The 14,827-nt window shown below is 52.5% G+C and overlaps 5 protein-coding genes and 2 non-coding genes across 7 annotated transcripts; 3 read left to right on the top strand and 4 right to left on the bottom strand.

The window, feature by feature from the left end:
* Positions 1-424: 424 nt before the first annotated feature.
* On the top strand, positions 425-1,654 carry VDBG_07600 (conserved hypothetical protein; the record flags this gene model as incomplete). Its single annotated transcript, XM_003002095.1, has 3 exons — positions 425-937; positions 991-1,390; positions 1,491-1,654. The coding sequence occupies 3 exons, from the start codon at positions 425-427 to the stop codon at positions 1,652-1,654; spliced, it is 1,077 nt and encodes a 358-aa protein (XP_003002141.1).
* Positions 1,655-3,026: 1,372 nt separating this feature from the next.
* On the top strand, positions 3,027-3,136 carry VDBG_15165. The gene has a single exon. It is a non-coding gene; the product is annotated as a tRNA-Val (tRNA).
* Positions 3,137-3,626: 490 nt separating this feature from the next.
* VDBG_15164 lies at positions 3,627-3,732 on the bottom strand. The gene has a single exon. It is a non-coding gene; the product is annotated as a tRNA-Val (tRNA).
* A 642-nt stretch (positions 3,733-4,374) lies between these two features.
* VDBG_07599 (ThiJ/PfpI family protein) lies at positions 4,375-5,917 on the bottom strand (the record flags this gene model as incomplete). The annotated part of the gene is made up of 4 exons (XM_003002094.1): positions 4,375-4,992; positions 5,066-5,148; positions 5,490-5,555; positions 5,908-5,917. The coding sequence occupies 4 exons, from the start codon at positions 5,915-5,917 to the stop codon at positions 4,375-4,377; spliced, it is 777 nt and encodes a 258-aa protein (XP_003002140.1).
* A 460-nt stretch (positions 5,918-6,377) lies between these two features.
* VDBG_07598 (high-affinity glucose transporter) lies at positions 6,378-8,326 on the bottom strand (the record flags this gene model as incomplete). The annotated part of the gene is made up of 8 exons (XM_003002093.1): positions 6,378-6,530; positions 6,586-6,652; positions 6,706-6,765; positions 6,841-6,952; positions 7,000-7,071; positions 7,139-7,762; positions 7,830-8,246; positions 8,302-8,326. 8 exons carry the CDS (start codon positions 8,324-8,326, stop codon positions 6,378-6,380), a joined length of 1,530 nt encoding a protein of 509 aa, XP_003002139.1.
* A 2,772-nt stretch (positions 8,327-11,098) lies between these two features.
* Positions 11,099-11,853, top strand: VDBG_07597 (predicted protein; the record flags this gene model as incomplete). The annotated part of the gene is made up of 5 exons (XM_003002092.1): positions 11,099-11,214; positions 11,267-11,409; positions 11,565-11,608; positions 11,679-11,738; positions 11,797-11,853. 5 exons carry the CDS (start codon positions 11,099-11,101, stop codon positions 11,851-11,853), a joined length of 420 nt encoding a protein of 139 aa, XP_003002138.1.
* A 1,431-nt stretch (positions 11,854-13,284) lies between these two features.
* On the bottom strand, positions 13,285-14,660 carry VDBG_07596 (salicylate hydroxylase; the record flags this gene model as incomplete). Its single annotated transcript, XM_003002091.1, has 3 exons — positions 13,285-13,314; positions 13,370-14,145; positions 14,195-14,660. 3 exons carry the CDS (start codon positions 14,658-14,660, stop codon positions 13,285-13,287), a joined length of 1,272 nt encoding a protein of 423 aa, XP_003002137.1.
* Positions 14,661-14,827: the final 167 nt, after the last annotated feature.

The raw sequence follows: 14,827 nt of genomic DNA, 5'->3' as shown, positions 1-14,827 counted from the left end.
CACTCATCGTGTCGTGATGCGATCCTTCGGGGGCTCAGCCAGGCCGCGAAGTTACCCCCTCCCGCCGATCCTGGTCGGTCCCACAGTGAGCCTCTGTCGACGGTCCAGAGGGCAGTCAAAGCTCTTTCCTGGAGATTTGCTATCGCCGGGGTCCCCCTGGTCGTCATGAGATGGGTCTAGACGGGCTGCTGTTGCGAAGTGGACAATTTCCATGGCCCCCAAAAGGTCGCGGTGTCATGACGATTCCTGCACCGCGTTCTGGCTGGCTGTCTGTCTGTTTGTCGGTTTGTCCAGGAGACTGACCAGTTGCTCGAAATTTGTTCCTCGAAAGAAACTCGAAGACGCAGGTAATCGACACTTGACGCGACACATCGCTCATCAAGCTCCACCTTGCAACTTGTGCCGACTGCCGCATTACAGCAAGATGGCCGAGTTTGACCCTAACGTCTGGTACCACATCTCTGAGGAGAGAGTCACCAACGCATCTGCGCCCGTTTTCCATAACACGCTCCAAACGACGACCGATGGCCTTCGTGTCTTTTCACTCGTCGCCCAGGCCTGGCAGATGCAGCCCATCGACAATGAGCCGGGCCTCTACCTGATGCGCCACAATGCTTCCGGCGTTGGTCGACAGCTTTCTGTTTGCTGGGACCCCGAGGAGGACCACAAATCCAAGACTATCGCCTGCATGCAACCCAGCAGCGTTGACGATGCGCAGAAGCACTACTTCGAAGAAATTGGCAACACAGGTGCATTCTTGTGGAAGCCAAAGTCCAACAACTCAGACTACGCCATGGATGTCCACCCAGGGTCCAACCTCTTCTTGAACGACCAGATTCAGGGCGAGACGTCGGATGCCCAGCACCCGGCGCAGCGATGGGTGTTCAGCTCGGCACGAGATGTCAATGACGGTGCTTGGTCAACCATCTATTCGGGGGTATGATTTCCGGCCCCATCTTTGGTTTGACAGAAGTGATGCTAACGAGCCAGGAATCCGCCGTCAGCTCGGCTCCTCCTGCGGCCACCACAGCCGCTTCCACCTCCGCAACCAGCACGGCAGCCGAGACAACGCCCACGTCCGCCGACAGCTCACCGGCCGAGACGAGCGGATCCTCTTCAGCAACGAACGAATCTTCAGGCTCAGATGGTGGCGGCGGTGGTATTACGCCCGGCGCTGCAGCCGGCATCGGTGTCGGCGCCACCCTCGCGGTCCTGGGCCTCATCGGTGCGCTCGTCTTCTTCTTCTGGCGCCGACGCAGGGCCGCCCGGGCCGCTGCTGCTTCAGGCGGCAAACCCGAAGGCGGCGACTTTACACACCACATGCCGCCCTCGCAAGCCACAACGCCGGCCAACGGCGACACATACACGGCGTCGAACGAGCACAAGACCGGTGCTGCATGGGCAACGCATACCGCAGGGTGACCAGCAGTACAGTGCGGCAACACAACACACAAGCCCGTCTCAGGACATTCACTCGCCACACTCAACAGCATACGGGCACCAGAGTGAGCCCGCCGAAGCGCCATTCCAGCCTATCCACGAGGCACCAAGTCACCAGTACAACGAACTCGACGCGGCACCGCCCCGTTCAAACGGCATGAACAGTGTGCAGCAGACACCAGCGACGCAATACGCTGAGACAAGGCCGTTCTGATAGCGCTCCGGGAAATGATTTGCATGGGAACCAGGGTGCGTGGGATAATTTCGGCCGAGCCATGGTCCATCCGAGCGGCAGGAGCTCGTGTATCTTGTTCATTTCTTTCGTTCAATTTCTGAGATATCCTTCTGAGCTGAGCACATGAGGCAGCGTAACTAAATACTAGAAATGTATACTTCTGTCTTGGTCTGTTCCGACAATTGCCACTGGTACCCTGCCGGACTTCTCGACTGCTGGATCGCTTTGGACTGGACGAATCTATGCTAACAATGTGACCCTCAAAGGCCATTCGTGCCTACTACTTTTCCGGTGGTTGGATTCAGTCAGCCTCCTTATGATCGTCGTGACAACGGCAGGATTTCCTGGAGCCGTGAGTAAAGTGTGAGAAGAACATGAATTTCCTTCGTTGCAACTTGTTCAGTTTCACAGACAGTCTCCAAATTGAGTGCTTGAGTCAATACGACTAAGGTAGATCACTACTCTGCTGGAGATAACTCAGAATGAGGCTTTCGTGGCTTTCGCTCCACTCGTGATCTTCAGGGCCCCTTTTCATCGAAAGATATCATAGCTATCCGAAGCAGCTCTCCTCAGCCTTCATCTTCATACATTTCTTCGCGCCACGGCTCGTCTCCCTAATTGTCTTGTCAACGTATTGTTTTCTGTATACTGGTCACTTGAATTGCCATTCCATACCAGACACAAGCCGCTTTGTCATGCTCCGATAAAGTCATCATTCGTGACAGCCGACTTGATCTTCGGGTTCATAGCAGCGATAGAGCTAGAATATTGGTAGCTGAGGCATTTTTGTATCAATATGATACAGATAACACGGGCGTCGGTCGACTCTTGTCACCGAGCACGTTCAGCTGTCATACAATGCAACATGTGCTCCCTCAGGAGACGCAATCTTGGGACGTCTTGCGTCAGGAGGCACCTACGAAGCGACAAGACAAGAACTAGTCGAGGGACTTTGCACGATGAGAGACCGTGTACAAGGGCTACAACGGGTCAAAGTTCAGATGCGTTCCTTCCCCTTACTTAACAATTGACTGCGGATATCACCTACGAAAGACCTCTTCACTCTTCTCATTCCTTGCGCTGACATCTAGCCCGGAGAATAGGCTGAAATGGCTAGACTCCGACCATGCGAACGCAAGTTGTTTTTTCAGCTGGATACCAGTTGAGCAGGCGCTCTTAGGTGGGTCTCTGGCGGTCACACTGGGCCCGCGTGTCAAACACTCGGAGCCTAAATCTACACGTTGCCTAACCTCACGATGGAGCCTGGACAAACCCCGTAGCCCCATTTAGACCCATCCCACACAATCCCACACAATATTGTATCAGTCTGCCATGCGTTCCTCCCATGAACGGTTCGGTGGTGTAGTTGGTTTATCACGTCAGTCTAACATTCCATCATTGCTTCTTATGACGCGATATGAGGTTCACTGAAGGTCGGGAGTTCGAGCCTCCCCTGAATCATTTTGCTACCAAATACTCGTTTTGAGGTGCTTCTGCGGCGGGGCAAGCTTCACGCTTGTAATATTATCTCGAGGCACCGTAATTCCACTTCCCTTTGGGGCTTCGTGGAAATACTCACTCTCTTTTGCCATTTCATCTCCTGATGATAAGACGACCCAATAGGCTACATCTGTAGTGACTCGGACGTCATCGTACACACACAAGAGATCAAGTCAGGCAGGACGTTGGAAAAGTGGCATCGAAGAAGGTACAGTGCGTATGTGAAATGGTCAAAGTAGACACCAACGATACTTCGTCACTTGGTCTCAATTTCAACGCCTCCCCCAGCAAAACATCAAACTATACTGAAAAGAAAACCCTCCTCGCCCTACAAAGCAACAACGGATTGAAAGTGGGAGATGGTTTTACTGTACCAAATCCAAGCTACCAGGCGGTAAGATCTACATGCGGGCGTATCTGGAAGAACCTGATGAGTTGGGAAACAAAAAAGTGATCTAGGGGAGGTTCGAACTCCCGACCTTCAGTGCGCTCATTGCCTCGATTTGGGGTCAAGATTCATTGTGAGACTGACGTGATAACCACTACACCACCAGACCAGTTTTTGTTGTTGTCGTGGGGCTCAAAATTGAGATATATATTTTCTGCAACGTCTGTGCGATGGGTCAGCACGGAGACCTGACAAGGATACCGATGTCGTCGTTCAGATCAATGAACTCTGGCATTTTCAGATGCTCCAGGCTCGAAGAAAGACAATATTATCTATTTCGGTGTGACTCTAATATTGTTGAGGCTGTCAGCTACATCGCTCTGTAAGCTCGGCTTGCTGACGGCGTACGCTTCACGGCTGTGCGAACTACACTGGCCACAATCATCAAAAGACCGCAGGCCCCGAACTCATTTTGATGTTTCTGCCTGCTCACTGGAGCACCCAAGTGGCTTGGCCAGGGAAGCATTGAGAGTAATAGCATGCCCAATGATGTAGGGCCAACAGCTAGGAATTACTCGGATTAACACATTGTTCAATCGCAAATGCTGAGCTTGGAGTGACATGAGCAGCAGAAACGGAGCCACACTGGTTAGCTTTTTTTCCAAAGATCAAACGCTGCAAGACTTGCACAAAGACTTGCACAAGGTGTCGTCCTGGTCATAGTCTTCTTAAAAAAACAACGCGGCGAGTGGGCATTGTTTTGTGAAGGAGGTATCAAACTTGTCATTAAATCATTCCATATATGGACCGCTTAGAAAACACCCAGCGCCTTGGCAATCTCCTCACCGACGCCCTTGGACGAGGCAGGGTTCTGGCCGGTGATGATCCTGCCGTCGACAACGACCTTCTCGCCCATCGGGCCCTCCTCGGACTTGACGAACTTGCCGCCGCTGACCTCGTTGAGCTTGTCCTCGAGGGAGAAGTTCATCTCCTCGGTGTACTTGAACATGTCCTCACCCTCATTAGTGAAGGCAGTGACCGTCTTGCCCTTGAGAAGGGGTTCGCCGGCGGCGTCCTTGGCGTTGACGAAGGCGGCGGGGCCGTGGCAGACGGCTGAGATGACCTTGCCCTGGGCGTCAAAGTCCTTGATCAGCGCGATCGAGTCTTCGTCAAAAGCGAGGTCGAACATGGGACCATGGCCGCCAGGGTAGAAGACGGCGTCGAACTCGGAGGCACGTCCAGCGAACGTGGACAGCTTCTGGGTGTTCTCCCAGATAGCCTTGTGGTTATCAAGGAAGTCCTTGCAGACGGGGTCGGAGGAGAAGAGGTCGACGGAAATGGGGTCGAGGGGTGCGACGCCGCCCTTGGGGGAGGCGTAGGTCAGCTCGGCGCGGTTGCGGAGGACCTCCCAGGGTTGAGCGAGCTCAGGCTGTCTAGTGTCAGTGGGTGATGGAGAAACGAAGGATACAGAGCAGCTTACCAGGTACCAGCGATGGTCTTACCAGACTTGGGGAATGGTTATCGGCAGAAGTCAGGATGACGAGAACCTTGGGCTTGTTGTGGACGTCATTGTTGCAGGCGGAGGCTAGATTCGTTGTGATATTCGGTTGGTTGACGGTGAGAGATGTTCGTGGAGTTGCAGGAAACGATGGGTATCTTGTTTTCAGTGGCGCTCGCTCACGAAAATAGACGGACGAGGAGCATTCGAATTTATAGGCGGGTAGACACGGATCTTTGGGCTTCGTTGTCCTTCGAGTAGAGCTTCGAATGCTTCTGCGACAGGTGTCTCGGCAGGGGGCCAACGCGTTACCCCGCCATGATGCAGAACTCGCAGAGCTTTACTCGAGCTCCCCCGCCAGGACCTCACCTCGGCGTCATGCAGACCAGGGAGGGGCTTCGATTGCCAGGGGTTCACAGCTCGCAAACCTGCGATCAAGTCTGGGGCTAGGCACCCTTCGTCGGCGATACGGGAAGGATCCGCAGTGGGTATATCTGTCGTCGGACATGTTACAGCCAACTGCCGAGTTTGGCGCCTGCTAAACGCCGATGACGATTGGAGTTCCTCCGTTCTAACGTGAGCCTTGGTCAGCATTGATGCGAGTTCCTCCGCGTACATGGGGTTGCCCGGACAGCATGACATTTGGGCTGTGATCTAGCTAGTTGGACGGCCCATTGTGCCGAGTGGCAGGTGTCAAATTCGTCAGGCGAGAGATCACACAAGTTTACGTCAGCAGTATGTTTGGGTACGATTTCCGATTTTCACCTCGCAAGAATGCCACAGCCGCGAGAGCGGGAGTGCGGCTGCTCGTTACCAGGCAAGGGCTTCAATGTTTGTGATGCGTACCATTGCTCATGATAACGAGATGATGACCGACCGGCTGGTTGTGCTTGTTATCTGCGTCACTAGTGGGGCAGAACCAACAAGCCCACCAGGGGTCGGGTTGATTCTTGGCAAGCCTGGTACACTGCTACACCGAACGCGTTCACCGAAAATCTCCGTTTCAGAGGCATGTGACAGTTGAGTAGGGCCCAAGCGATCCAAGCGATGGAGCTCCTGTCAGAACCACAATGGGCATTGACGCCGACTGGGTGATGCAGGATTCAATTTACAAATTTGATTCGAACTCGTTCGATTCATTTCATGATTTGAATGGTGACCAAGCTAGGTCACTGGATCAAATTTGCTAGTATGATCGACTTTAATCTTGGCATGTTTGGTTCCTCGGCCAGCACAATCCGTTATTTTTCGGGTGAGGTTGTTCGGCGCAGCCAGCAAGGTATCCAGGCGACCTACAATTGTAACACCAAAGTACATCAAACCGTCTCCCTCTGCTCCACAGAGAGCTCTCCCTTCTGCACCTTGTGATCAGCAACACGGGCCTGCAGAGAAGGACCGGCGTGGCGACTCTTCCACGGTGCAATGTTTTCGTCGAAAATGACGTCGATTTCTTCCAAAGTCTTGCCAGCCTATCGATTTTCGTCAGTCAAGCCTTTAGGTTCAAAGAGTTGGTGGCCAGCGTACTGTTTCTGGATAGGTAAAGTAAATGTGCGGGATCATCACGGTACAGAAAACACCAAAAATGATGTAACTAGGCTTGTTAGAGGCTGCAGAAAGAGATGCCGAATGATAATTGACGCTTACGTTTGCCAGGTGATGTTCTCGAAAGCCGGGGGGACAAAAAATGCAAGGGCAAGATTGAAACTGCAAGTAAGAGATGTCAGCCAAACGGCGCCTGGCATTCTCAAGAGACTGAAAGTCGACAAGGTTCAGACTTACGCCCAGTTCGATGCGGCAGCAAGGCCGACGCCCTTGGCACGGTAGTGCAGTGGGAACACCTCGGAACAGTAAATCCATCCAATCGGAGCCCAGGTCAGGCCATACATAGAAACTGACATGTTAGCTTCGGGGGTTGAGCATGGAACCCGAAAGACTTACCAAAAAGATACATCATGGCTATGACAGCTCGGGCGGGATCCCCCGTGATGATGATTTTAAGATTCTCGTTGCCTGTCGAATGTCAGAGCGGCTCAGCAGATCTGCGAGATGTCTCGTGGACGCTCCCAGCAATACTAACCGTCAACAGAGTCGACAGATCGGCCGTAAGTAGCCATGACCCCTGCCGTTGCGAAGTGGATTATCAGACCAAACAGAGCACCTCCCAAAAGTAGCGGACGGCGACCGACGCGATCGACTATGGGCAGAATTACGCCGGTGGTAACCAAGAAGAGCACGTATTGGATGATGGAAGATGTGAGTGCTGTGTCTCCGGAGAAGCCTGCCATTTGGAAAACGAAGATGAGGTAGTATAGCATCACGTTGCCGCCCAGCAGCTGCTGCCAGACCTGGACGGAACATCCGGCGAGCGTCCTCTTCCAAATACCTGGGCCAAAAAGGCCAAAGATTGTCAGGTTCGAAGCTTCGCGGGCGATCCGAGCCGCCTCCTTGACCTCTTCCCATTCGGCGATGATCAAGGGATCGGACCTGTCGACGTTCTTGCCGTGAAGGCTGCAGAGTATATCGAAAGCCTCCTCCCAGCGGTCTCGCCCGGCCAGCCATCTCGGCGACTCGGGAAAGAAAAAGAGAGCGCCCAGAAGGACTGCTCCAGGGATGGCTTGAACCCCCCAGGCTACACGCCAGGCTGCGGGACCATCAATCGTGCGGATACAAACGTACGAGATGAGATACATGATCAGGATGCCTTGGATTGTTGTTAGTATTGAGCATTCGCGCCACATATGGCAATTTCAGGGAACTGGAGAACATACCCCATTCGATACTCCACTGCTGAATCCCTACGACCCGGCCGCGGATGGGTGCAGGGGCTAGCTCGGCGAGATAGACGCAGCATTGAGAAGACGTGATCCCGATGGCGAACCCGTTGACAACGCGACCAACAATCAGATGTGCAACGTTCTGAGACGAGGACTGGAGAGCAGAACCAACGAGCCAGATGATAGACGCGATCTTCAAGGCCCCCTTTCGGCCTAGAGGATCGGCTATAAACCCGGCGGCTAAAGCCCCCACGAGACTGCCGCCTGACATCGAGGCTGTGATGCCGCCCTGGAGGGTACTGCTCGGGTGATCAAAGTAGTCCAGGTACTGGTCGGCGCCGATCCATGCACTCATCGAACTGACGTCGAAGCCAAAGAGCATACCGCCGATGGTACCAAAGGCAGCCAGTACTATGAGACTGGGTTAGGAGTATCACGGATAATGCCGAATGAAAGATTGACCAACCGTAAATGTTGTATATGCGAAACATGGCGGACAAGGTCTAAGCATACTTCGAATAATTCGGGTGATTCTCTGAACCAGCTAACCAGAGGAGAGACCCGCCTCTGTCAATAGAACCCCAAAAAAAGATAAGACTACTTCAGGAAAGGAGAAGCAAGAGCATGACTCTCAACATTAGGCTTTCGGTCAACGCTGATTGCTCATTGACATATATAGGTTGATGGGGAGGGCTGGCAGGTGATCAGACCAATTCAATGGGAGGCTCGCCCCAGCGTGACCAAGGCTTTCTTTCGCCAGAAATGACTTGACAAGCTTCTCGATTACTGGATTCTGAGCTGGGCGTGAATCAATGGTCCATGGGACGATGTGTGAAGCTACGCGCACCAATGATAGAGCCCGGCACCGGGGCCGGCGTGGATGCTTGGCGAGAGTAGGACGTCATTGATGAGGAGTGCCGAGGCGCGCCCTTTGCCGGCCAAGAGCCAGGAGCGGCTTGCCTTGGCGGGTACATGTTTGGGCGGAGCCGCACCCGGGGAGAAAAGACGGGGAGGCGGAGCAGTCGGAAAATCGCACGGCCAAAGTGTATGTGCAGTACTTGACGTCGTGTGGGGCGAAAACCTGGGTCGAGTCAAATGTCAAGAGTGTATGCATCATTGCGCACACCAACCAGGAGCTGCCTATGCCTGACATACCTTACTGAAAGGACTCAATTCCGTCCCGCGAATACTTAAGCCGTGTTCATCTCAGTCAGCCCAGGTCACGGGGTCTCCGACGTACGGTGTAAGCAAGGCTAGCTTGGACTATATGCAGGGGTTGGCCTGCCCCAAGCATGGGGTACTGGTTGTAGTTGGCCTATACCGCTAACGATCGCGCCCTACCCGCTGGACAGGTTGCCAGCCGTTCGGATACGCGGCTGACCGGCCCCTGAAACTCAAACTTCATCAGATGTTCGCGAAGCTTTCTACCAAGCTTCGCTTTCGACGTGAATCCACGCTTGCCATAGATTATAGCCTTCTTGGTCCTGTATTCGTACGTGACAGTTTAATTGCGGGCGGTGTTTTGACTCCTCGAACCTTCTGTCTAAGGCTAGGCTAGGACACGGGTTTTTCATTCACCAACGGTACTCAAGTTATTTTTGGGGAAATGTTGTAAGGACCAATGCAGATATGCCTGTGCAAGAAATGCTCAAGGCCATTACGACCAAAATCTTCTCCATAAATCCAGACCCAGCAAGTGGAGAGCTTTACGGCAAGATACAAGCCACTATGGCACTTCTCCGGACAGAATACAGCCTACCAGGGCATCGCAAATATCCGGGTCTCCAAGGGTCCGACTCTATAAACAATTTTGACTAGAACGCAGTTAATTGCGGCGCCGGTTGATGTGACATGTCACTCATACCTTTCCTCGTAAAGTCGTACTTGATCGCCTACAGCAGATACGCAGCCGGCAAGGTCCCCTTCATATGCTCTAGGAGCTCCAAGACTGCTGGAGTACAGAGGAGAAACAATGGATCAAATGGCGTCCCAGCTCTGGTGAGAAATAAATAAATCCGAGTAGCGTTGCGCATGTTGTTGTTGGCTATGACTACCCATTTTCAGTAATCGTCCCGAAGCTGACAATCACGAGAGATCCCCATGGCTATCAATTAACGTTTGACGCACGACCGGTAGCACAGCACAGCATCACACTGCAAAAGTGGGCTCGGCGGAGAAAAGATGATTTGCAAGACAAGCAGTCGAGTCAGCCTCCTGCCCATGTGGGCTGAGTCTTGGCCAACAACACCCCAAATAGGATGAGCGCTGGACAATAGAGTTCGGTGCCTGGTCATGCACGACCTCTTCTCTCCTTATCATAGGTTGTTTCACAGAGTCGACTTCGCCTCTTTCGGTCCATCTCTGTGCGCAATCTGTCATTTAGGCGCTCGCGAGTCAACAAGCGCAAGGACTCCTCTATTGCTGGTATCAGGTCGCAGTGTGCAGGCCTACTATACATACAGAGTGGGACCTACGTAATGAGCCTCTGGCTCTGTGCTCCTGGGCTTGGACATTTCAGCGCTACAAAACAACGGCAGCCTGACTGCCTATGAGCCTGCGCAGCACGGTTTGCTCCAAAATAATTATATCCAGAGCTTTATGTTACATTGTGCAATGAAGGTGATTTTGAGAGTTTTGAAGGCTAGAATTAGCCTCCCAATGGCGACGTGAAATAGCCTTAGGAAGAAGTGGTGGCTCTGCCCGTTCCTGTTTTCTGTGCTAGGAGTTCGCCCATGTCTTTGACCGTGTCAAGCAGGGAATCAAAATCGAAGCATCTATGACTCGCAATTCAAAGCCCAAATTAATTTGGTTCTGGCTTAATCTATACCTTGATGGCGAGGCGCACCGCCGGATGGGCCCATGGCCAGTCCTCAGTTCCAGAAACGGAATGCTGGGGCCTGAGATGAACCGATGGGTGAAGCGTCCCATCTTCAACGTCGATCCGTGCTCGGCACTTGCCGTAAGCATCTATCTTTGTGGTAGATCGGCCTCGCCGTGACGACTTGGAGAGGTCATGGCAAACACAGGGAGCAACATATGGTCGAACAACGTAAGGGCTCAAACACAAGGCTATCATGCAAAACCACTATATAAGAGGCATCGGTATTCCCCCGATACTATGAAGGATTCATCATCAGCAACAGCTTATCTCACTCTCTACACAGCTACACGCTCACCCTCACAACCATCGGCACTCATTCCGCTTCAGTCTTCCCAGACCGTCACTCAAACCACTTTCTCTTTCATCCCCAGCAACATTCGAAATGCTCTTCAACAACTTCGTTGCTGCCGCTTTCCTGGCTTTCGCCAGTGTCGGTATAACCAGCCCGGTTCCTGCCACCGGTGACATTTCCGTGGGTGACACGAACCCCCTCATTGCGTAAGTCGAAGGCCTCGCACATATCTGGTATCCTCATCTAATACTATCACAGCGCTCGTCAGCGTGTGGTTCCTAAGCCTTCAGGCCCTGTCCCTGGTGCTCCCAACAAGGGCTCTGCCGCCACCGCCATTCTTGGGATCGCCGAGAAAATCAACCTCCTGATCCAGCAGACGATTGACAAGGACCTTGAGGTATGTCTTTTGCTTTTCTATCTGCCACATTTACTCATTCCTTCTCAGGGCCGCCGTAAGTTCACCCAGGATGTTGCCGCTCGCACCGCCGCCGCTTTCCCTGGACGCGGTGTTGTTGTTTGCAATGTTGGCTTCAAGACCACTGGTACTGTTGTCCAGCAGACGACGGTCAGGTACGACGCCAAGCTGGGAACGACTGTGACGTAAGTAGCCCATCTCTCCGACCTCCTAATTTGGCATTGCCTCTAACCTGATTATTCTTGAAGTTTTGAGGTAGTCGTTCTTGGCGCTGGAGCTTCCTTCACCCGCCAGGGAGATGGTGGCTTTGAGAACGTGAGTATTTATGATCTTCCGGTCACTACTTGGAGCGTGATGCTAACATTGATCTTAGTGGGCCTACAGCATTCCCGGCTCCTGCAGGATCAACCGCGAGACCATCAGCTGCTAGGAGTTGCAATCGTACGAAGTCTGCTCTCAGCAGCTGCTGCAACAAGGGGTTGCATATTTGAGATACTCTGGCCCTGTGACGATTCCTCTGAATCAGGGTAGACCATATTCATCTGTCTTCTCCTGAAGTCGCGATAAAAACCGCAGGATCTCGTAGTCTTTTACTGTAGACCAACCTCGCCGGGACGAAGAGCAAAGCTTAGTCGACGTAAAAAGTGCTCACCACTTGATTCCTGCCATTGAGTCTACATGCTCGCAAAGTGATCTGAGACCACTATAATCATATTGCGTCATTGACATGATACAAAAAGGTATCTGATGAGCTTATAGTATAGGTCATTCCAGACCAAGTGGCAGAGGCTCGAGACCGGCCTAGCTTTCATGAGGCTGCAAAAACTCCGCCTTGTTTCCTTTTACCAGTTTAGCTCCTGAAGGTAAGCTTGGTCGTCCCCTTGCTTCAAAGGTGGACAGAACCCAATGATGCAAAATTGCTGGCAGGAAGAACAGATAATGCCAAAGCGATATGAAGCCTCTTGAGTGGCAAGCAGACTGGGTACCTCAAAGCATGCGCGATACTGGAGGGCAGAACACCATGGTGTTCATGCCACCAGCCCCCAAAAATGAATCAGAGGCGCCATCGAGTCATCGATTGAAAATAAAATGTCAGTGCACCAAGACTACGGGAGCAACAACTGCCGGCCGTTCATCCCGTGTTGGAGGCTATTCTCCTGGATCCACAGCACCTCCCAGTCCGTCAGGCTCGGTCCTCTCGACGAGGCACGGGCGAGTCAGGCATGAGAGCATGGTCCCTCCAACCACAGAAATGAGCTGTGCAGGTGTATAGCCTCTCATAAATTCCTTGCCGCGAATCCCGTCCCTTGAAGTCCACTAGCCACTTTGCGATGGCTGAGGGACTTGATTATATCAAACATTGTCATGACATATCGCCTTGCGGCTCAGCTTAGATCAACCCCTCAGCTAAGATCAACCCCAGCTCATTTGCAATGTGAACCACATCGTGTTTGTGACAGAAAACAGCTTCAAACAAGAAATTATACTTTCATGTCCGGCCGTCACCTGCGTAGGTCTAGGTCTGATCCTAGGCTCCAGTGAAAGGCTAGCAATTATCAATATCTTATCTGAGGCCGCACTCGAGGGAAAACCTCACAAGCTTCTCTATCTGATATCTTTCAATCAAGCGCTGATATATGAGATTGTAAATGCACTAGCTCCGGTCATGGGCTCATATCCTACATTGATGACGGCCCTGCGTGTCCGATTCTGTACCATATCAACTACCTTAATTGTGCATCCCCCCTCTGTCGACCAATTGCTGACCTCGTAGTGTCAGTGGGCCGGTCTAGGGTATCCGACGGTCCTCCTCACGATGCCTCGTTACTGATTATGAAAGAGTCCATACAGGGATCCAAACTCAAGTCGCGCTGTCAAGTACCATTTTCGTCTGTAAAGTAACATGATCAGCGTGCACTCTATCTCTCTGCTGATTTGCGACTTACATGTTCGATAACGTTGTGGTTGTACAAAAAGTCCCTGAATTCGGCATCAAACATTGGCCCTGTATCAGCCTTCCATACGCCTGTTTGAGCCAGCTGGGACATCTCTCTGTCGCGATTTTCCTGTTCTTCACCGTCAGGCATGTGAATCATGTCGCCGTTCCGCCTGGCTTGGGCCGAGACGGCTTCACAGCGCCATTTTCGCGCCCTCTCATAAGCCTTCAGAACACGTGGGAGGTCCTCGGCGGATTTGGCGTAGCCGACAGCTACTGAGAGAGAACCTGCATCTTCGGTGGCCATTGCTGCGCCTTGGGCCAGGAATTGGAGCATGGCATGCGCGTTATCTCCCATCAAGACAACGCGGCCAGACTTGCTTGTCCATCGTGGAAGTCGAGGGACTTCGGCCAGCCTCCACTTGCCGACTTCCTTCGTGTGATGCAGGATACGCTTGACGATGGGATTCCATTCTTGATATTCCTCCTCAGCTTGGCTTACAGTGGCGGCGCGGCTCCATTCCATGGCCTGGTCTCCGTTCTCGTTGTGGTTGGCGGGATGCGTGGCGCCGAGGGTGTACATGCCGCCTCCGCACGGGTAAATGATGACATGGCGATTGTAGCCGGCCCAGATATTCGTAGCAGTGTCCTTGAAGATAGGAGCTGTAATAGGGTCTGACATAAGATCGTCGTGGTGAACATAGGCCCTAAAGGCTGACAGGGGGTTGAGGTTCATGGAGGTGTTCTCCTCAGGAATGATGTCGTTCCTCAATCTGGATTTGATGCCTAGAGGACCTGTCAGCAACCTCTCTTCACCAAGAACTTGAGAACCTACCATCCGATAGAACCACAAGATCGGCTGTCAGCACTTCACCCCCTACCAAAGCTACGGACGGTTCCTTCTCGTTGACAGTCTCGACGCGGGCATTCAGTCGAAGCTTTGCTCCAGCCTCGATCATGGCATCATATAGATGCCGTTGATAATGAGATCGACGCATGCTCCAATATGGCGGCGTCCCTTGCTGCTGCTTTCCTGCCTGTGCAGCTGCGATGACCTTGTTGTCATTCCACCTACGAAAGACAAATTTGGTAGGATGAATGGCATCGTCAGTCATTCTTTCAAGGATGCCGAAGTGTTTGAGTACAAGAGTCGCGTTGGGCGGAATATGGATCCCGACACCAATGGGCGTCAGTTCTTTAGCAGACTCAAGGATGGTGACGTCGTGGCCCTGCTGTGCGAGACCGATAGCAGCACAGAGACCTGCGATACCGGCACCTACGATTATGATTTTGAAGGGCATGTTGGACGCGTTGGGGTTCTGCCTGAATGTACTGAGTTCAAGTCGTAATAAGTCACCGCTTTGAAGAATGACTTGGTACTCCAGACGATTCAGAAGATACAGGCTTCTTTTTATATATGCAGCACACTCTTCAAGGTTAGCGGCTGGAAAGTGGCATTACGTCTGTT

This window comes from Verticillium alfalfae, genomic scaffold, assembly GCF_000150825.1.
Source record: "Verticillium alfalfae VaMs.102 supercont1.10 genomic scaffold, whole genome shotgun sequence".
NCBI lineage: Eukaryota > Fungi > Ascomycota > Sordariomycetes > Glomerellales > Plectosphaerellaceae > Verticillium > Verticillium alfalfae.
Note: the sequence above shows the minus strand (reverse complement) of the source record. Positions and strands in the feature narration are given on the sequence as shown.